The sequence below is a fragment of the Macaca mulatta genome, chromosome Y, assembly GCF_049350105.2.
Source record: "Macaca mulatta isolate MMU2019108-1 chromosome Y, T2T-MMU8v2.0, whole genome shotgun sequence".
In the NCBI taxonomy this organism is placed as follows: Eukaryota; Metazoa; Chordata; class Mammalia; order Primates; family Cercopithecidae; genus Macaca; species Macaca mulatta.
In genome coordinates, this window is record NC_133427.1 from 2,276,336 (window position 1) to 2,299,204 (window position 22,869).

The 22,869-nt window shown below is 44.8% G+C and overlaps 1 protein-coding gene across 1 annotated transcript in view; it reads left to right on the forward strand.

Annotated features, from left to right (window-relative positions):
• The window catches only part of LOC106995376 (CD99 antigen), a 62,041-nt gene that overhangs the window by 32,812 nt on the left and 6,360 nt on the right, over positions 1-22,869 (forward strand). Inside the window, exons 7-9 of the mRNA XM_077989813.1 lie at positions 9,181-9,228; positions 9,991-10,041; positions 13,823-13,936. Coding sequence (XP_077845939.1) covers positions 9,181-9,228; positions 9,991-10,041; positions 13,823-13,936 — 213 coding nt within the window. The remainder of the gene's footprint in view (positions 1-9,180; positions 9,229-9,990; positions 10,042-13,822; positions 13,937-22,869) is intronic.

Below are 22,869 nucleotides of genomic sequence, written 5' to 3' on the forward strand. Positions count from 1 at the left end.
AAGTCCATCGAGTCCAGTCCATAGTGGATTGGCGGCCAAGCCTTTTCTGCGCTTTTCTAGTTCTTCTTGCAAAGTTTTTATCTTATCTCTGACGATTCCGGATTTGTTGGCGTAAAGACAACACTTTTCCTGTAAGGCCAAACATATCCCTCCCTGTTCTGCCGTTAACAAATCTAGACCTCTTCTATTCTGGAGAACTACTTCAGCTAACGAGTCTACTTGGTCTTGTAAGTCTTGTATAGTACTGGATAAGGTCTGTACATCTGAAATTAATTGATTGGATAATTTAGTATATTGGGTTAGTGAGACTCCTAGGCCTGTGGCTCCTGTAGTAAAAGCAGTGGTGATTCCTAGTCCAGCCAACAAGGGAATAAATTGTATGGCTTGTTTCGGTCTATAAATAAAATGTTCAATAGCGGGGATGGGGATAGGTTCATCTCCAGGGATGATATCAATGTCGGGGAGAAGAGTGGCCAGAACACAAAGCCCTGTCCAATTTGTAGGTAGATACGTATATGCCATGTTGTTTCCACAAACGAAAACCGAGCCATTTATAGCACACAAAGGGTTGGTGGCATTGATTATGGAAGTACAGTTGCCAAACACAACATAGCCTAAATCAATTTCTTTAGTGTTATTATATGATGGTGAAAAGAGGCAAGTGGAATTAGAAAATATCATCGGTTGAACTAAGTGGGGGGGGTAATAGGACAGGAATTATTTACTAAGGATTCATTTGAGTAATTGACATAGGGCAATGAAAGGTTAGGTATGGCTAGAGGAATAGGGGGGCCCATTTTAAGACAAAGCCAACAATCGTGGGCCAGGCTTGTATTGGACATTTGAAGTAAATTGTAAGTAGCATTGAGGATATCAAAGGTTTGGGCATCGAGCCTAAAATTACCTCTAAGCTCAGGCAGGGCTAAAGGGTGATATTGAAGTTCAGGATATGAAGCTTTATGAATTTCTTCTAATTTTTTCTGGACGGTTTTAATCCTTGCAATATCTAATGGGCCTCCTCCATCAGAAATGTGAATGGGGGCGGTAGTGCTCCAACAAACAGGCTTTCCTTTTTGGCCGTTACAAGGAGATTATACAAGTTTATTAGTGGATCCTAATACTTGTACGTCATTGATGCCTCCAGTTTGTGTTTTTAGTAACGTGGCCGTATAATATGTTCTATTGCCTGATTTGCATTGTTGATAGGATGTATAACAGGAACTATGTACAGAAGATTGGAAAGAACTACAAGGGCATTCTAGGAGCGGCCCGTTAGGTGAGGTATCTCTTGGGGTAGACTTACATTTCCATAACTGGTTTGGCATTATAGGTAAGCTGTCTTGCCCGTGCAGGTCACCTGGGTGATTCTATCTGACGGAGGTTCAGATATTTGTCCCCCTCTGCAGTCACAAGGCTGGCCGTATTGTTTTCGTAATAATTCTCTTGCCTTACGAGGGTCACCAAAACCTGCATAGACTGTCACTATGTTATATAGAGCGATTATTCTCCAAAGGAATTTCATGTTAGGCTTCATTTTCTGAAAAACAAGAAGGAAAGAACTTCTCAGGGAGATTTATCTTCCCTGGACTGACAATGGTTATGATTTATTTGTCTTACCAATCTTTCAGGCAGCCATCTGGCTGCATCATTTTTTTGTGAGAAGATGCACACTGAGCCTCTTCCCCAAATTAAAACTGGATCGGGGCCATGCCATGAACTATCAAGTGGATCTTTCCATTTTACCATTGCAAACTGTTTTTGAGATTCAGGATGCCAGAAACGGTCGGCAGCCGATTTTCCATGACTGTCCAAATTTAAAAAATTAAGGATAAACAGGGCATGATTGAGTATGTTTCTGGGGGTACCCTTCACGGGGTACCAGCTCCCCCCTTTTAATTTTGTGATAATAGTTTTTAATGACAGATGAGCTCTTTCTACTATACCTTGTCCTTGGGGATTATAGGGAATGCCTGTGGTATGTTTAATTTGTAGGGTATTACAAAATTGTAAGAAGGTTTTGGCTGTATAACCGGGGCCATTGTCTGTTTTGATTTGTTTGGGTATTCCTAAAATAGAAAAGCAGTGTAATAAATGAGCTATGACATGTTTGGTGGCCTCTCCTGTTTGGAGAGTTGCACTGATGAATCCACTATAGGTGTCTATGCATACATGGATATATTTTAGTTGACCGAATTCTAAGTGGTGAGTAACGTCCATTTGCCAAATTTCGTTGGGGATGAGTCCTCGGTGGTTAACTCCTAGATGGGGAACAGGTAAATATGTTATGCAGTTGGCGCATTGTTTAACTATTTGTCGAGCTTGTTCTCTGGTAAGTTTAAACATAAGCCTTAAGGTCTGGGCGTTTAAATGATGTAAGGCATGTGCTTTTTGCGCTTGTTGCAAATTGTCTGTAGTGACTGTGGCTATGGTTTTTGTTGCCGTGTCAGCTGTTGCGTTACCTTGTGTTTGAGGTCCCGGTAATCCTGAATGTGCTCTAATATGCCCAAGAAAAAAGGGAGTAGTCCTTTTTCGGATAAGTTGTTGACATTGTAAAAATAGGTTAGCTGTGTCTGAAATATGTTTAATTTGAGACACGGTCTCTAAGAGGGGTATTGAATGAGCCAGGTAGGCGCTGTCTGTATAAATGTTAAGTGGCTGACAAGGAAAAGCTGATAGTGCTGCAATTATAGCTTGCAATTCGACCAGCTGAGCTGATGTATAAGTGGTCTGGAATTTAACGACTACATTATTGTAAGTGTAAGCGGCAAGTCCTGTGGAGGATCCATCAGTGAAAATTAGTAATGCGTCATTGAGAGGTTCTTTACTGGTAATATGGGGAAATACAAACGCATGAAGTTTGCAAAATTGAATAAGTTTGTTAGGTGGGTAATGGTTGTCAATCGTGCCAGTGTAAGAAGCGCAAGCAATTGGCCAGGCTTCCGTATTTTGTAACAGCCAATGGATGCGTGATTGAGTGTAGGGCTGTATAATGGTAGAGGGTTCTATTCCAAAGTATTTTCTACTGTTCTCTCTTCCCAAGATAATTAGATCAGCTATGGCATCATAATAAGGCAACAAAACCTTTTTAGGGGAGGAGGAAGGTGTACCCACATAATGGGATTGTTCTGCCAAAATAGGCCAGTAGGGGTTATTGTTGTGTTAAAAATAAGGAATATTAATGGCTGAGAATAATCAATACCGGTAACAAATTGTGTTGCAATGGCATGTTCTACCTGTTGGAGTGTTATTAATGCTTCTTTAGTAATGGACCTGGGGGATTTTGGATTAGAGTCTCCTTTTAATATATCAAAAAGAGGTTTTAACTCTCCTGTGGTGAGCTTTAAGTACGGTCGAAGCCAATTTATGTCTCCCAGTAATTTTTGGAAATCATTTAAAGTTTTTAAATGATCACGACGTATAACGGCCTTTTGATTAATGATTTTGGGTCCATTAATTTGGAAACCAAGATAAGTGTATGGATCTTGTAATTGTACTTTTTCTGGGGCTATTTGTAGTCCGGCTGCTGTTAACTCTTGTTTGAGTTGGGCGAAGCACTGTAAGACTTGTTCGCCAATTTCTCCTGCTATTAAAATATCATCCATATAATGTATAATATACATTTGTGCCCATGTTTTTCTGACTGGCTCTATAGCGGCAGCTACATATTTTTGACACAAGGTAGGACTATTGGCCATACCCTGAGGTAAGACTTTCCATTGATAACGCTTCATTGGTTGTTTAAAATTTGTAGATGGAAGACTAAAGGCAAATCTTTTCTGGTCAGCAGGGTGAAGGGGAATTGTAAAAAAGCAATCTTTAAGGTCAATAACAATTTTAATATATTTTTGAGGAATCGCAACCGGTGAAGGCAATCCTGGTTGTAAGGCACCCATAAGGATCATAGTGATATTTACTGCTCTTAAATCTTGTAAGAGTCTCCATTTACCAGACTTCTTTTTAATAACAAAAATAGGTGTATTCCAAGGGGAATTACTTTCCTCAATATGTCCTGCTGCTAGTTGTTCCTGCACTAACTGTTGGGCAGCACTTAGTTTATCATTGAGTAAAGGCCACTGATCAACCCAAACGGGCTCATCTGACTTCCAAGTAATGGGGTCAGCGCACCTTTGGGGTGCAGGTATGTCAGTGGCCTGAGCTAAAAATTTCCAAACCCCTTTTTATCAAGTTGTCCTGAAACCAGTATAGGCTGTGGGATACCGTTCTCTCCTTTTCCAAGACCTTTACCAGGGGTGTATCCTTGAGTCAACATTTGTGCAGTAACTATATCATTTGGACTACACATTATAATTTTCATTTGAGAGAGTAGATCTCGCCCCCAAAGGTTAACAGGTAGGTAAGGGATGACAAATGGCTTAATGAGGCCTGAATTGTTTTCTTTATCTGTCCATGTTAGGTATTTAGAACTTTGTTTAGGATTACTGCTTTGTCCAATTCCTCTCAAGTGAGTTAAAGTTTCTGTGGTAGACCAATGAGAGGGCCAATCTTCCTCTTTAATGATAGTTACGTCAGCCCCTGTGTCTATTAGTCCAGTGAATGCCTTCCCGTCTAACCATAAGGTTAGAGAGGGTTTTTGATTTGTAATTGGTTGCACCCAATATATATCTGATGATCCGAAACCTTTTATATTTCTATTAGAGTATTGGATATTATTATCTGTTTTAACCAAAGGTAGCAGGAGTAACTGAGCTATTCTAACTCCTCGAGAGACAGTAATAATACTATCAATAGCTCTGGCCATGATTTTAATTTCTCCTTCATAATCATTATCGATAACTCCAGGGAGGACTTGTAAGCCTCTCATGGTGACACTACTTCTTCCTAAAAGTAGCCCAAAAGTGTTAGGTGGTAAGGGTCCATATATTCCGGTATTTAAGGTTTGCGGTCCCATTTCAGGTGTTAGTATTGTGTGGGAGGTGGAACTGAGGTCCAATCCTGCACTTCCTGGGGTTGCTCTGCTAAGTTTTGAAATGGATTGCTGTTGCTGGCTGGAACAAAACTGACTGCCCCATATGCTTGTTTCGGGGCCTGAGGCTGGCCCCTCATCCCGTTTCCCTGCCTGGGGGGTAAAGGATTTCCTTGACTGTCAGTTTTAGATTTACATTCGTTTGCCCAGTGCCTTCCTCTTTTACACCTTGGGCAAAGGCCTGGGATTTTTGCTTCTGGACTCTTATTTTGGTTTTCACAGCAATCTTTTGCAAAGTGTCCCCTTTTACCGCATCTAAAACATCCCCCTTTATCTTTACCTTTGTTAATGAGGAAATCTCTTACTGTTTGGCCGCTAAAAGCGGCGGCCATTGCTAGGCCTTGTTGATATGAGGGCCCAATATCTGAACAAAGGCGAATGTATCCTGTTAAATCTGTTTTCTTTCGATAAGGTCTGATTGCCGCTTGGCAGGCGGGGTTAGCATTTTCATAAGCTAACTGTTTAACATAATCTACACCCGTTTCTGCATTTCCAAAGATTCTACCTGCCGTGGTCATAAGTCTATGCACAAAGTCTGAAAATGGCTCATCGGGTCCTTGTTTAACCGCTGTGAGCGAGGCCCCCTGGATCTCCTTTAACGGGAAGTTTTCTCCAGGCTTTTGTAGCAGCAGCCTGGATTTGTGAGAACAGTCCAGGGTCATATTGCATTTGGGCCTGAGTGTCCACATAATTACCTGAACCAGTTAACATATCAAAATCCCAACTGTTTCCTGCCTGTTGATTTCTTTTAGCTGTATCTCTACAATTTTCAAAGAACTCTGACTTCCAAATTAAGTGGTCTCCCCCAGAAAGAACTGCCCTGACTAAGGTATTCCAGTCTGTAGGAGTGAGCCAATTCTCAGCTACAGATTCCACTATAGCAAGAGTATATGGAGCAGTAGCCCCATACTGAGAGGCAGCAGTCTTTAACTCTTTTATAATAGTAAAATCAAATCCAGTATGATGCCTCCAAGCCTGTCCCTGTTCATCTATGGTTTCCGTGACCGGAAAAACGTCTTTGGGGGAGGAGTCTTCTCTATGTCGGCTAGCAACTAACCCCCCTCTTGGAACATGTTGTCCAGGCCGCTGAAGTGGGCACAAGGAACCCTCCATAGCGTCTGAGTTAGGTTTTTCATTTCCTGTTTTTAGCTTTTGGAGCCTAATTATCAATGATTGATGTAACTCTTCAAGTTTAATCTGTTCTTCTAGTTGAGCAATTTTTTGCTTTAATTCTTCTTTAGGATCTATTGCTGCCATAATAATGGGCGCAGAAGCCTCATTATGTGTCTTATTATATGGGGGTGGGTATGAAGTAAAGGGAGGCAAATCAGGGTTGTGATATTTAGCCGCCTCTTCCTCTAAATCATCCCAATTGATATCCAATTGATTAGGCTTATTAATTTCCTCCTCCTTTTGAAGCATCTGTAAAATTGGGTATTTTTTTTGGTTTGTTTTCGTGTGGTGTTTCTTTATCTGTTACAGAAGGAGACTTGATTTCCTCATGATCACTTTCGAGGGAAATGAGATCCTCCTCCGTATCTTGTGGAGGCTTTGCGAGGTTAGAGCGGGAGCTAACCTTTAAAATATGCTCTGTCTGAGCGACCGCAGCCATGGCTTGTGGATCGGCCTCCTTCTTATCTATTAAATCTCTAATGAGGTTCCAATAAGAGAAGGCGGTTACAGGAATTTTTTCTGGCCCAAAAGTATTATAATAGTCCTGAAGACAATCCCCTACTCTACGCCATCTTTTAATATCAATAGTTCCTTCCTGTGGGAACCAAGGGCAAGTGTCTTTTACAAAATCAAAAAATTTAACCAAATCATTACCTTTAACCTTTACTCCTCGTATCTTTAAAGCCTCTTTTAATTGTCCTACATATATTTGATGTTGGCTTAATTCTTGTCCCATTTCGGACGCGCCACTTACCTTCGATCCTGACGCGGCAGGTTCCCGCAGTGATCGGAAGAGTTTGACTCCTTTTGTCTTCGTTAGCGGTCGACCGTCCTTTGGCGTCCTTTTCCTCACGGAGTCCCTCGTTTCCAGGTCCCTGTTCGGGCGCCACGTATCCCGGCCCGCGGGATAGTCAGAGCAGGCCCTGGAGGAGGGGGTGGGAATTTGGGGAACAAGAGACACGAGAAATGGAGACAAGACAGTGCTCTGATCAAGTCTCGTTTAATGGCGGTAATGCACTGCCTTATATACACTTGGAAGGGAAGGGGTTGGGCTAAGGCGGAAATGATCTCATTGCTGAGGGCGTGGCCAGGTTAGTTTCGGTTTCTCGGGTCGGACGTCATGTTGCGCTTGCGCTATTAAGTAACAATTTTCCCGGGCGCGGGAAAAGTGAGTGAAGAAGAAGCAGGAAGAGCGCCATCTTTAACGAGGTATTAGTACAGGGGAAAAAAGGCAAAGATAGGGAGAAGGTGTGGGGTGGAAATGAATATAGCTCGGGCGTTTAATCTTCAATTATTATTCGCTATGGCCGGGGCGTGCAGCTCCGGGCAGCCTAGTTTGCTACTTTTACTTCCAAGTTCCATCTTATGGAACTTCTAAAAAATTGAATACAAGAATTTAAATATAGACTTAATAAAGAGAAAAGTATTGGCATACACATTCCTTATGGAGAAGCTAGTGTGTTTTAAATCTTTTTGCCCTTAAATATTTAAGAAAAAAGTATTTTCTGACATATTACAGCATTTTCAGTGTAATTTGAATAGCACCAGTTTTTTTTTTAGCTGAATGATTGTTGAAAGTTTATATGCTTAGGGTTTTTTTGTTTACATATTTAATTTTTAACACAGAAATATATTAATGATGTCCACATCTTGTTGACATTTTGATGGCGATTAGTGCTAGTATTTTATGTATCTTTTTTTTTTTTTTGAGACAGGGTCTCACTGTGTTGTCCAGGCTAGAGTACAGTGGTGTGATCATATTAAACATAGGAGCATACCACAGCCTCCAACTCCTGGGCTAGAGAGATCCCCCTGCCTCAGTCTTTCAAGAAGCTGGGGCTACAGGCACGCAGCACCGTGACCAGTTAGTTTTGTCATTTTTTGTAGAGATGGGGTCTCAGTATGTTGCCCAGGCTGGTCTGAAACTCCTGGCCTCAAGCAATCCTCTTGCCTCAGCGTCCCAAATCTCTTGAGATTATAGGCACGAGCCACCTCACCCAGCCTATATATTAATCTAAATGAAATAAATTTTAAGCAAAGTTCCAAGTCTTTTGTTTATACTGCATTGCAACATTACTTTTTGCTTACTGATATTCCATGAACATTTTTTCATGTCACATAATCATTTCTATCGTATGACTTTTACCGATAATCATGTACTATTACATACTACATATATAATTATATACTTCCTTTAATTCTGAAAATGTTGTGTTTCTTCTGGCATTTTAGAATTATGAATTAACAAAGCAAATCTGAGTCAACTCCATGCACTATTTTTATTCCTTCGAAGAAATTTCTAGCATTCAAGTTGTTTAGATCAATGTGTATGAGTACTTGTATAGCTTTTGACTTGGTTTTTAATTTGCTGCAGAATTTTAGCAATTTATTTTGATGCCAGGGGTGTGTGCAAATGTCCCTGTCTTCACACCATCTCCAATATTAGTTATCACCTGGGAAACCTTTGCAAATAGTGTGAAATATTCCGTCAACTTTCTCCTGGTTTCATGACTTTACTTCTAAAATTAAAAAAAAAAAAAAACCTGCATCCATTGGCCGTGGGTACTTCTTATTTTGTGTATTGTATGCTTTGCCTTTTATTCTTATATTCTGATATGACATTATTGATTTATAAACCTTCTTCATTTATTTACAGACATTAAATATTGCCAGCATGCAATATTATGCTCACGTTTTTCCACTTTATTTATGATTTTTTGTTTTGTTTTGTTTTGAGACTGAGTTTAGCTCTTGTTGCCCAGGCTGGAGTGCAGCGGTGCCATCTTGGCTCACTGCAACTTCCACCTCCAGGGTTCAAGTGATTCTCCTGCCTCATCCTCCCAAGTAGCTGGGATTACATGTGCCTGTCACCACACCCAGCTAATTTTTATATTCTTAGTAGAGATGGGGTTTCACTATGTTGATGAACAGGCTGGTTTTCCTGAGTTTTTCCTTTATTCTAAGACATGAAGACCCTTGGAGGAGTTCCAGGTTGACAGATGATGCTGTATTTTCTTTCCTAGGTAGCTTCTCAGATGCTGACCTTGCGGATGGCGTTTCAGGTGGAGAAGGTACAGTTACCTTGTTTTCTGTCTCTTTTCTCTCTCCATCCCATGATGCCCACCTGCTCTGCAGAATCACTACAGGGTCTAAACTCTCAGCCCTCTGTGAACTCACAGTGAAATGTTCAGTCATTTCTGTGGGAACTGCCCGTTTGCTGAGGCTTCAAGATTGTGGGAAGTAAAGGCTGCCCCATAGAGGATTGGTCCTGGGGGAAGAGTTCAGGGCCCAGGCAGCTGTCCCACTTTTCTGAGGGACAGGGCCTGTCGAATGGGCCCTTCTCACCACCTCCTCACCCATCCATTCGCCTGTGTATTCTTTCGAATAGCTAGTGTTGTTTCAGCTTCGTTTTATTGGGCTGTTTTCTGTAATTTAAGGAACGTGAATATTAAAGCCCTAAGAATAAAGAGAGAATGCCTGGGAGTACAGGTTCTCAGAGTACCCCTGGAGTGTAACAGGCAGCACCCCAGCTCTGTAGCTGGGTAACATGCACCCCCACAGAGTGTAACAGGCAGCATCCCAGCTATACAGCTGTGTAACATGCACCCCCACAGAGTGTAACAGGCAGCACCCCAGCTCTGTAGCTGTGTAACATGCACCCCCACAGTGTAATAGGCAGAGGCAGGACTCCAGCTCTGTAGCTGGGTAACATGTATCCCCGTAGAGTGTAAGAAACAGGACCCCAGCCTCTTCACGGTCCTGGCTGTGAATTTTTCCTTGATCCCGAATCTTCCAGATGCAGATTGTCAGCAGATGTTGCTTTTGTGTTGCAGGAAAAGGAGGCAGTGATGGTGGAGGAAGCCACAGGAAAGAAGGGGAGGAGGGTAGGTGCACCTGGCTTCTGCCATTTTTCTTCTTGTCTCTCCCATGTGGTGGTGAGAAGGGGAAGCAGAATGTCTGAGAGCTGGCGGACTACACTGGCATCGGCCTCCTGAAGCTACTGGCAGGAGACACGGGTGTTCTGTGCCCAGTGCTCCCAAGCGGTATAGCCACAGAGGTCCCCCCAGCAAACCAGCCCTGCTCCAGGTGCCCACGTGACCCAGATTTTACATTTGGTCACCTGCCCATGATGTTCTGGCTGGCGATCTGATCCCTACATCATGCTTAGCCTTGTCCTTGTGTTTACTAAAGCTCCTACACTCACCCTAACGATCAGAAGCTTGTGACGCGGCATCCTCCATTGCGCTTGGCCCTTGAGAACATCAGTGACCAGGTGGGAGGTGGGAATGTGGATTGCTCCCATCCTGGCTGTAACAGGCATTGTGTTCTCCATGAAAGTGCCGGTGATGTATCTCCTGTCTCCTTTTTCATAACCTTTTCCCTTAGATGGGACAAGAAAATAACAACAGAAAGAATTCCTTTTAAAACTGTAAAGAAAAAAAAAATGAGGTAAGAGAAAGAGAAAGTAGGGAGGAAGGAAGAAGGGAAGGAAAGAAGGAAGGAGGGATGGAGAGAGAGAAGGAAGGAAGGAGGAAAGAAGGGAAGAAGGAAGGAAGAGAGGGAAGGGAGGAAGGAAGGGAGGAGGAAGGGAGGGTGGGAGGAAGGAAGGAAGGAAAAGAGGAAGGGAGGGAGGGAGGGAGGAAGGAAGGACAAGAAAGACGGAGGGAGGGAAAAGAGGGAGGGATGAGGAAGAAGGGAGGGAGGGAAGGAAGGGAAAGAGGGGAGGAAGGAAGGGAAAGAGGGGAGGGAGGGAGGGAGGGAAAGAAGGAAGGAAAGCAGGAGAAGGGAGGAGGAAAGGAAGGAATGAAGGAGAAGGGAGGAAAGGAATGAAGAAGAAGGGAGGAAAGGAAGGAAGGAGAGAGGGAAACAGAAGAAAAGAAGGAAAAGAAGGAAAGAGGGAAGGAGAGAGGAGAGACAGAAGAGAGGGAGGGGCGAGGACAATAGCTTCGTATTTTAGTATCTCACATCTCTAAAATTCTCAGGGACTTTGCTTCTAGAAAAATGCCTGGTTTTAAGCAGCTTCTTTGGCAGAAGAGGTACTAACTTGGCCAAAGATTTTAATACCTGTTTGCCATTTTAATCGCTGATAAAATGTGAATTATTAAAATACGCAACGAATGTTTGTGGAAAAAGAAAAGTGGGTAGTCTACCCTTGTTTTAGGTAGTTATGATTTTTATGGATACAGTTCTTGAATTCTAGGCTTTCTTTGAAGAGGTAGTAATCTGTCTGTAGCCCTCACCTGGGACTACAAGGTCATTTAAAAAAAAATAGCTAAGAAAACCCATGTCTGGCATGTTTATGGCAGGCCGTTGCTCTTGGCCTTCTGAAGAGTTCATGTTTACTATGCCACTTCATCAGGGAGGGGTAGTTAAGCTCAAAAAATCTTTCCATGACATGACTGTGTCTTGCACATATTAAAGACTGGCCGAATGAACACACCACCCACAGACCATGTTTGGAGCCAGTGTTTTTGCTGAAAGTCAGACAATTCTCCTTCCCCGTCACGGAGGGCAGAGAAGATTCTATCTGGAGAAGGGTCCTCTAAAGCTCACATCTGGCATTTGGAATTAAGAATCTCTTCATCGGCTGGGCGCCATGGCTCACACCTGTCATCCCAGCACTTTGGGAGGCTAAGGCGGGAGGATTGCTTGAGACCAAGAGTTCGAAATCAGCCTGGCCAACATGGTGAAACCCCTTCTCTACAAAAAATACAAAAATTAGGCCAGGTGTGGTGGCTCACGCCTGTAATCCCAGCACTTCGGGAGGCCAAGGTGGGTGGATCACTTGAGATCAGGAGTTTTGAGACCAGCCTGGTTAACATGATGAAACCCCATCTCTACAAAAAATACAAAAATTAGTAGGGCGTGTAGCATGCACCTATAGTCCCAGCTACTCGAGAGGCACAAGAATTGCTTGAACCCGGGAGGCAGAGGCTGCAGTGAACTGAAATCGTGCCACTACACTCCGGCCTGGGTGACAAAGTAAGACTGCATTTCAAAAAAAAAAAAAAAAAAAAATGGCCGGGCACGGTGGCTCAAGCCTGTAATCCCAGCACTTTGGGAGGCCGAGACGGGCGGATCACGAGGTCAGGAGATCGAGACCATCCTGGCTAACACAATGAAACCCCGTCTCCACTAAAAATACAAAAAAATTAGCCGGGCGTGGTGGCGGCGCCTGTAGTCCCAGCTACTCAGGAGGCTGAGGCAGGAGAATGGCGGGAACCCGGGAGGCGGAGCTTGCAGTGAGCCGAGATCGCGCCACTGCACTCCAGCCTGGGCGACAGAGCAAGACTCCGCCTCAAAAAAAAAAAAAAAAAAAAATTAGCCAGTGGTGGTGGCACATATCTGTAATCCCAGCTACTTGGGAGGCTGAGGCAGGAGACTAGCTGGAACCCGGGACGCAGAGGTTGCAGTGAGCCGAGACTGCACCATTGCACTCCAGCCTGGGCAATACAGCAAGACTCTGTCTCCCAAAAACAAAAAAGAATTATTGCTGGAATGACATTTTTTTAAAAAATAGGCTGGGTGTGGTGGCTCATGCATGTAATCTCAGCATTTTGGGAGGCCTAGGCAGGCAGGTTGCTTTAGGCTGGGAGTTCGAGATCAGACTGGGCAACATAGCAAGACCCCAATTCTATAAAACCACAATAATTAACCAGACATGGTGGTGCACACCTGTAGTCCCAGCTACTCGGAAGGCTGAAGTGGGAGGATCTCATGAGCCCAGGAAGATTGCGGTGAGCTATGATTGCATCATTGCACTGCAGCCTGTTTGACAGAGTAAGAACCCATCTCAAAATAATAAACAATAATAATAATTAATTACATAGATATGGATTTAAAATATTTGCATTGAAACCCAAAGCTGTTTTCAGGGGGTGAAAAACGAACATTCTAACGATACAGAACGCTATGGCAAAGCACCAAGCATTGCAGGTCTTTGCTTCTTCATCTTCTGCCCCTACCTGGGCTCTTTCCTCCAGGTTTGATGTCCAGCTCTCTCTCTTTTTTGTTTTGTTTTGTTTTGTTTTGAGATGGTGAATTGCTCTGTCACCCAGGCTGGAGTGCAGTGGCACGATCTCGGCTCACTGCAACCTCCGCCTCCCGGGTTCAAGCGATTCTCCAGACTCAGCCTCCCGAGTAGCTGGGGTTAAAGGCGCCCGCCCCTACTCCCAGCTAAGTTTTATATTTTTCATAGAGACAGGTTTTACCATGTTGACTAGGCTGGTCTCGAACTCCTGACCTCAGGCGATCCACCCGCCTTGGCCTCCCAAAGTGCTGGGATTACAGGTGTGAGCCATTGCGCCCAGACCCAGCTCTCTCTTTCCATAGGTCTTTGTCTGTCTTTGTCTCTGCCTTGGTTCTGCTGAGCTTCTTCCTGTACCTCGCTGGCCTCTCTTCATGTCTCTTTTCTCCCTGCTCCACTCCCTCCACGGTCTGACCAGGTCTGCCCAGCATGGCTGGCGATGGGAGACTGTGCCTTGCTTTGCCTTCCTGTGTACCATTCTCGGCGTGCTCCCTTTGCAAATCGGTCAGCTCGGGTGACTGAGATGTTCTGAGGATCTTGGTGCTCTCAGACTGACTGTCTCTGCCAGCCACTGCTCCCTGGGATCTTCTCTGCACTGTGCATGTCTCAGTCATGATGCTGTGTGCTTCCTCCTGCAGCGGACGCCCCAGGTGTGATCCCCGGGATTGTGGGGGCCGTCGTGGTCGCCGTGGCCGGAGCCATCTCTAGCTTCATTGCTTACCAGAAAAAGAAGCTGTGCTTCAAAGAAAACGGTAAGGCTCGCTCTGCCAGTGCCGCTCCTTCATGCCTTGCTGATTGGAAAACTGTGCTTTCTTTAAAAGGCAGAGACCAAACTCGGGCTGGCACGAAACAGGTGCACGATGACTGGTGGTTCGTGAAACCACTAAAACTTTGGAATCAGACCTTCTGGCTTTGATTCCAGGGCTGTTCTGCCTTGTGTTTCATTGTGTGAAAGTTTACAAGTTCTCACTGCTGCAGTGCTTGGGTTTTTTATGTCTACAAAGTGGGAAATGGTTGGTACATACGCCGAGGAATTGTTGCAGGGGCTAGAGACAGTCCTGCAGGAAAGCCTCCACAAGTTTCCCTGCAGAGAGCAAAGGTGGAAGACACTTAGCTCTGATGATTCCTGCCTTGTTATTTACAATCAATGTCATCATTAGGAGGAGAGCCGTGATGAGGGGGCTGTCACGGTCCTTTCTTCACCCAGGAGAGTTAAGTTAAAACCCAGCACAAGGCCGGACACAGTGGCTCACAGCTGTAATCCCAGCACTTTGGGAAGCCAAGACGGGTGGATCATGAAGTCAGGAGATCGAGACCATCCTGGCTAACATGGTGAAACCCCATCTCTATTAAAAATACAAAAAATTAGCCGGGCGTGGTGGCGGGCGCCTGTAGTCCCAGCTACTCAGGAGGCTGAGACAGGAGAATGGCATGAACCCAGGAGGCAGAGCTTGCAGTGAGCCGAGATTGCACCACTGCGCTCCAGCCTGGGCGACAGAGCGAGACTCCGTCTCAAAAAACAAAACAAAACAAAAACCAGCACTGCGGATTCCCTTTCTGTTAGTACTGAAAACCCACACGCACCCAGGACCTGGGAAGTTTCTTGGGTCGGGACTAAAATTTACAGGGGAATTAGGAGGAGCACGTACTCACCATTGCAGTCCTCCTAGGCCAGTCAGCAGGCTCTTTGGGATCTTGTATTCAAAAGTCCCTAAATCATTTAGGATCCGCCGTGAAGTTGGGAAGTAAACCCTGCTATTTGGAACACAGCTAACGTGCATGCATCACTGGGCAGTTATGTTTAGCTCTGGCCTCCCTCTTGCATGACCAAGCAGTGTGGTTTGCAGGGATCTCATCGACCGGGAACAGCTACTCTTATTTTTCATTTTTTTTCTTGAGGCAGAGTTTTGCTTTGTTGCCCAGGCCGGAGTGCAGTGGCGCAATCTCGGCTCACTGCGTCCTCCAGCCCCCCGGGTTCAAGCAATTCTCCTGCCTCAGCCTCCTGAGTAGCTGGGATTATAGGCGCCCGCCACCACGCCCGGCTAATTTTTGTATTTTTAGTAGAGAGCGGGTCTCACCATGTTGGCCGGGCTGGTCTCCAACTCCGGACCTCAAGTGATCCACCCGCCTCAGCCTTCCAAAGTGCTGGGATTACAGGTGTGAGGCACCACACCCGGCCAACAACCACTGTTTTATGGAGGAGCCCCTGGGGTCCTTCACGCCTCTGGGTGTCTGAACATCTCACCCTACTTAGATCTTAAGTCCTGACTCATTCTTGGTCACTGATGTCATCCACCCAAAGCACTGCTTCCTGAAGATTTTAGGGAGATTCCTAGAACATTTGAATAGATGCTGGTATGGACAAAGTTAGACCGTAGGGGTGGAGTTTCCCCGTAATCTCCCATCATTCCAGCATTTGACATCCACAGACGTTATTTAGAGTGTAAAATGGAGAGTCCTAAACAGCTTTCAGGTCTCAAGACTTTAAATGAGCTGCGGGTGTTTATATTGCCATTCTTGCTGTGGGGTTTTGGGCAGTGTGTGGAAGACAGTTGCCTCCTACTTGCTGGGTGGACTAGTGGGAATGGTGTTTGGCTGTTTGTTTGTTTGTTTATTGAGATGAAGTTTCAGTCTGTCACCCAGGCTGGAATGCAATGGCTCCATCTCAGCTCACTGCAACCTCCACCTCCTGGGTTCTCCCACCTCAGCCTCCCAAGTAGCTGGGATTACAGGTGCACACCACCACGCACGGCTAATTTTTGTTTTTTTAGTAGAGGTGGAGTTTCATTATGTTGGTCAGGCTGGTCTCGAACTCCTGACCTTGGGTGATCCGCCCGCCATGACCTCCCACAGTGCTGGGATTGCAGGCATAAGCCACCGTGCCCAGCTGGCGTTTGGCTGATTGAATGGCAGTGTTGAGCGAGGCCCAAATGGACAGATTACCACCTTCAAGGAGATGCCTATAAGAGACCTACAATTAGAACCACGTTGGAAAAAAGCAAACAGCAAAACATTCTTCTCCCCTCTTGCTGCTTCTAGAAGTAGCAAAGAGGTTAAAACAGTAGGGACACAATGAAAGGGAATTTGTGTTTGCTTTTCAATGACATTTCTTTTTCTTTTCTGAAACTGTTCAACTCACAGCGTAATATTCAACCAGGAGGTATGGAAGGCTTGTTTGCCAGGACAGGATGTGTAATATTCTAGATGTTTTATTTCAAACTCTCGTTGTTTTTTTTTTTTTTTTTTTTTTTGAGACGGAGTGTCGCTCTGTCACTCCGAGTGGAGTGCAGTGGCGCCATCTCGGCTCACTGCAACCTCTGCCTCCTGGGTTCAAGCAATTCTCCTGCCTCAGCCTCCCAAGTAGCTGGAATTACAGGTGTGCATCACCACACCCGGCTAATTTTTATGTTTTTAGTAGAGACAGGGTTTCACCATGTTGAACACACTGGTCTCGAACTCCTGACCTCAGGTGATCCCCCCACCTTGGCCTCCCAAAGTGCTGGGATTATAGGCGTGAGTCAAAGCACCCGGCCTCTAGCTCTTTTTTAGAATCCCAGATAATTGTTGAACACTTTCGCATTAAACTACAAAATCTCTGATTGATGATTCTCTGAAAATCTTTGGGTCAACCCAAATTGGATTCATGAGTTGCAAAGGATGTTTATTACCTTGTGCATGCGGTCTTAGGAACTTTTGGGATCTTGTAATGCTATTTCATATTCACATCCTGTATTAGTCTGTTTTCACACTGCTATGAAGAACTGCCTAAGACTGGGTAATTCATGAAGGAAAGAGGTTTCATTGATTCACAGTTCAGCATGGGCGGGGAGGCCTCAGGAAATTTACAATCATGGCAGAAGGGGACGCAATGCACCATCCCATTATCATGAGAACAGCATGGGGGAACCTCCGCCATGATTCACTGACCCCCACCTGGTCTCTCTCTTGACACCTGGGGATTATGGGAATTACAATTCAAGATGAGATTTGGGTGGAGACACAGAGCCTCACCATACCACATCCCAAGACACACAAACTTGGGAAGGCACCCAGGAGGCTTAATAGGCTTGATTTTGTAAAAAATTTGGAAATAGAGTTGGGAAAAGGAAAAACAATATTTTCTCTGCCTTATCCGCGCCCCCACCCCTGAGTCTTGGTCTTGGGTGGGAGCATTATCTTCATTTATTGCAGGAGGTGGGGCAGGCATGAACAATGAAAGCTCTCACTGAGTAGAAACAATTTTCCTAGATTTTTCAAGAACAAAAGCAAATGTGTCCCGGCCTGGTGGCCCACACCTGTAATCCCAGCACTTTGGGAGTCCGAGGAAAGAGGATCGCGTGAGCCCAGGAGTTCAAGATCAGCTTGGGCAACATAGCAAAACCTCATCTCTGCAACAAATGTAAAAAATTAGCTGGGCGTGCTTGCATATGCCTGTGGTCCCAACTACTCTGGAGGCTGAGGCATGAGGATTGCTTGAGCCCAGGAATTGGAGGCTGCAGTAAGCCATGATTGCACCACTGCACTCTAGCCTGGACGACAGACAGAGACCCTGTCTCTAGATATAAAAATAAAAATAACTTTTTTTTTTTTTTTTGAGACGGAGTCTCTCTGTGTCACCCAGCCTGGAGTGCAATGGCGCGATCTCGGCTCACTGCAGCCTCTGCCTCCCGGGTTCAAGCGACTCTCCTGCCTCAGCCTCCCGAGCACCTGGGACTACAGGCGTGTGCCACCACGCCCAGCTAATTTTTCATATTTTTAGTAGAGACAGGGTTTCACCGTGTTAGCCAGGATGGTCTTGATCTCCTGACCTCATGATCTGCCCGCCTTGGCCTCCCAAAGTGCTGGGATTATAGGCGTGAGCCACTGCGCCCGGCCCCCAAAAGAATTTTTTTTAAAAAAGCATCCTTTCTGAAGAATTGGCTCAGGGGAGTCCAAGATTCACTTTATACTACTGAGATGCTAGGGTAATTTTCTTCTAATATTTTCCGTAAGTCTTTTATTCTGATGCCAAATTAACAGAAGGTCCAACTTTCAATTCCTGGTTTGCTTTCTAGTTGTCCAGGGATTGATTTTCTTGGCCTTTTGTAAATGCACAAATCAAAGGACCAAAAAGAAAATAAATAAAGCATAATAAGAGAAGCAAGAGATGGTGAAACCCCATCTTTACTAAAAATACAAAAATTAGCCGTGCCTGGTTGTGGGTGCCTGTAATCCCAGCTACTTGGGAGGCTGAGGCAGTGAATTGCTTGAACCTGGGAGGCGAAGGTTGCCGTGACCCAAGATTGTACCACTGTACTCCAGCCTGGACAACAGAGCGAGACTCTGTCTCAAAAAAAAAGAAAAAGAAAAAAAGAAAACGAAAACAAGGCACTATTCTATAAATGCCAAGACACTGCCTCAAAAGAGGACTTTTCCAACTGCATCCACTCACATCTTGGTTTTTATACCTGAATTATAAGAGTTTAATGTTTATCTCAGTGACACAGTTTTATTAGTAGACATGGAATTGTGATGTTGGATCGAGGTATCCGGAAGACAAAAGATGTCAGAGCCCTCAGCCTCTGTGGCAGAATTTTGCTTTATGGGTTTGGTTTCTGGGATGGTGATTTTGAGATCTTGCAATCCCATGGGTTTATGGGGAGCTTGGAGATTTCATAAGAAGGATGTGAGTATAGCATGCCCCGGTCCTTCAAGAAACCATGGGCCAGGCGCAGTGGCTCATGCCGGTAATCCCAGCACTTTGGGAGGCTGAGGCAGGCGGATCACCTGAGGTCAGGAGTTCGAGGCCATCCTGACCAACATGGTGAAACCCTGGCTTTACTAAAAATACAAAAATTAGCCAGGCATGGTGGTGCACACATGTAATCCCAGGTACTTGGGAGACTGAGGCAGGAGAATCGCTTGAACCCGGGAGGCAGAGGTTGCAGTGGGCCAAGATCAAGCCACTGCACTCCAGCCTGGGGACAAGAGCGAGACTTTATCTCCGAAAAAGAAAAGAAAAGAAACCATGCCCAGTTTTGGGGATACCGTTACAGACTCATTTTCCAGGACTGTGTCATTGCATTGAAATTTTCGGTGTTTGTTAAATTTGCATTAAAATTAGTCCCAGGCAAGTGGGTAGACATAGGTGAGTCTTCCGCATCTTTTCAACAAGGAGATGCCGTCATCAAATCCTGTAGCTTGATACAGATTTATCAAGAAGCTTTGCAGTGTTATGTTTTGGGGCTCACGGATTAGAAACTCCTTGTGGGATCAGACAGCTCTGTCGTATGTTGGTGCAAAACTAACTGCAGTTTATGCCATTAAAAGTAATAGCAACATAGCAAGACCTCGTGTCTACAAAAAATGTACAAAAAAAAAATTAGCTGAGTGTGGTGGCTCTCAGCCAATCTTTTACCTTTTTTTTTTTTTTTTTTTTTTTGTAGAGACACAGTCTTGCTATGTTGCCATTACTTTTAATGGCAAAAACCACAATTACTTTTGCACCAGCCTCCCTTCTTCCCTTCCTACAGATTTGAGTTTGTGGTGCTTGGGCTTCTCCTGGTTTTTGTCCACATGATATGAAGGGGCCTGTTTAAGCTGCTTCTCTCATGCACTCGGGTCTGTGACTTTGCATCTGGGTGTGTTGGCTTCATGGAGGACCTGGCTGAGACCACTAACCGCACGGAGCCCGACCGCTTCTCACGGAGCCCAGCTTCCGTGGTTGGCACGGGGTGTTAAGGACGCTGTCCTTTGGGTGTGGTGGCTGGTCCTAACGCTGTGTTTACTAGGGTCCTGGGCTCACAGTGGGTTTCTTGAGGCTTTGGCAAGATGGGCTATTGGCTCTCCCTGCCTCCTTCTTTCTCTTCTTCTCTGCCTTTCTTCCTTCCCTCCTCCTTTCTTTCCCCCTCCCTCCTTCTTTCCTCTCTTCCTTCCTTGCTTTTCTCTTTCTTCCTTTGCCCTCAATTCTCTTTCTTTTCATTCTTTCTTGAACTCTCTTTCTTCCTCCCTCCCTCCCTTCCATCCCTCCTTCCCTTCCATCCCTCCTTCTTTTCCTCCTTTTTTCCTTTTTCTCTCTTCCTTTTCTCTATCTCTTCCTTTCTTCCTTCGCTTTTCTTCTTATGTACCTCTTTCTTTTTTTCTCTCTCCCTTCTTTCTTTCCTTCCATCCCTCCCTCCTTCTTTCCTTTTTCTCCCTCCATCCTTCCTTTTTTCTCCCTCCATCCCTTCCTCCTTTCCTTCCTTCCTTTCTTTTTTCTTCTCTCTATTCTTCCTCTCTTCATCCATCTCTCCTTTTCTTACATGCCTCTTTCCTCCTCTCTCCTTCCTTTCCTTCCTTCCCCCCTCCTTTTCTTCCTTCCTTCCCTTCCTCCCTCCCTCATTTCCCTCCTCCCTGCTTCACTTCTTCCTCCCTCCTTTCCTCCCTCTCTCCATACCTTCCCCTTTCCTTTTTTCCAACCTCCTTCCCTCCTTGTTCCTTCCCTCTCTTTCTGCCTTCCTCCCTTCCTTTCCCCCATCCCTCCTTCCTTCCTCCCTCCTGCCCTCCCTGTTCCCTGCCTCCCTCCCTGCCTTCCTCTGTCTCTCCCTTCCTCCACTCCTTAATTTTGGTTTCCGCTTCCCACTCTCACACTTTCAGCTTCTTACCCCGTTACCTCCTTGCTCAGAGCAGCTCTTTCTAACACCTCCCTGCCGCTGGGGGCCCAGCGCACAGCAAAAGCAGACCTAGCACCAGTTTACCTTTTTTATTATTATTTTTTTGTCTCTTTCAACCTTCCATTTCAGATGAGCTGAAGACCTAGGGGTGAGCAGAGAACCCAGCCCAGGCCTGCGGAGCATCCTGACCGTAATCGTTTTATCTGCTAAGAGGCAGCCTTAAAGCAAACCCTTCCATCTGCCACTCCCCTCGCCCCGCTGGCAAATTCCCACCACAATGGGATTCTCACTCACGTGACAGATTCTCTGCCTTCAATTCCGTATGCTTTTGCCTTTCTTGATGCACAGAAGCTCATTATAGCAAACCATATTTCTGCACAAGAGCTTCAGAAAATGAAGTACAGATATGTTCTTTTAAACGTAAATGTAACAGGGCAGTGACTTCCATGTTTTAATGAGTTTTGTCCCCAAGTCTATCCCTGCCAAGGGAACAAACTGGGACCCGGGGTGGCCACCCGCTTCCCTGCAGTATCCTAGGTTAAGCTCACTCACGTCCTAAGGATTTGACTTTCCAGGTCATGCATGGATTTTTAAATCTTCAACCTTTTCAGCCCTTGACTTGCATTTCTCACTGCACTTCCTATGAGGCGGTTCTTAACTCTTTCTGTGATCAGTGTTCCAAACAGGTGCACATCTTGGTTCCTAGAAAAACAAAATTCATATGTTGAGGAATCACCCAAACATCTCCTGATCTTCACATTCTAAGGCCTGTTGGGAATTGGTGGGTGGTCAGGTCCCTATTCACATGTCTGAGCGCAGAGCCTCCCCGGGCGTCTTCTTCAGATTCTCCCATATGCCTGAAACACACAGATTGTACCTGGATTTTCCTTCCGTTTCCGAAGTCCACCAACTTGTTCTTCAGCGCAATTGATTCTAACTTTTTCTTTCTTTTACTTATTTCTTTTTTTCTTTCTTTCCATTTTTTCTTACTTCTTTTTCTTCTATTTATTTTACTTTTCTTCTTTGTTATATGTTATTTCTTTTTCTTTTTTTACTTTTCTTCTTTTTTCATTTTTCTTTTATTTATTTTTTGAGATGAAGTCTCACTCTGTTGCCCAGGCTGCAGTGCAGTGGTACAGTCGTGGCTCACTGCAACCTCCACCTCCTGGGTTCAAGCGATTCTCCTGCCTCAGCCTCCTGAGTAGCTGGGACTATAGGCACACACCACCACACCCAGCTAATTTTTGTATTTTTAGTAGAGACAGGGTTTCTCCATGTTGGCCAAGCTGGTCTCAAACTTCTGACCTCAGGTGATCTGCCTGCCTCAGCCTCCCAAAGTGCTGGGATTACAGGCATGAGCCACTGTGCCTGGCCCTTTTTCTTTTTTCTTATTCCTTTTACTTTTCTTGTTTCTTATTTCTTTTTCTTTTTCTCATTTCTTTTTCTTATTTGTTTCCCTTTTTGCTTTTTCTTTTTTTATCTTATTTTACTTATTTTTCTTTTACTTTTATTCTCCATTTTTCTTCATTCTTTTCCTCTTATTTCTTTGACTTTTCTGATTTTTTTTTCATATTTTCCTCTTTTTTCATATTCCTTTTGCTTTTTTCTTATTTTACTTTTCTTATTTGCCCTCTTGTGGAAATGAGGCACAGCCTCCCTTATGGTTTAGCGGTAGTTCTAGCTGAGCACAGATGGTTTGATCCTCCTGTGTTGGGGCACTGTATGGTGTGAGGGCACAAAACCCTGACCCACATGGGTCTGGTCACCTCACAGAGGTCACCTTTACAGCCCCCCACTCTTTGAAGGATGTGTCCCAAGGTGTCTCAAGTCTGATGCAATGAAAGCTGCCCCCCAGTGACCACAAGACTGAGTCCAGAATGTCCTGTGTGTTTCCCAAAATGTCTGTCCTAACACCATTTAAAGATTAGCCACTGCTAGACAGTGATCCGCAGGTATATGGTCTCAGGATTGGCCCCAAGTGCATGGTGTGTGTGTGTATAAATATATATTCACAAAGCATAGGGACCCATTAAAGGCATATTACTTTGCTTAAT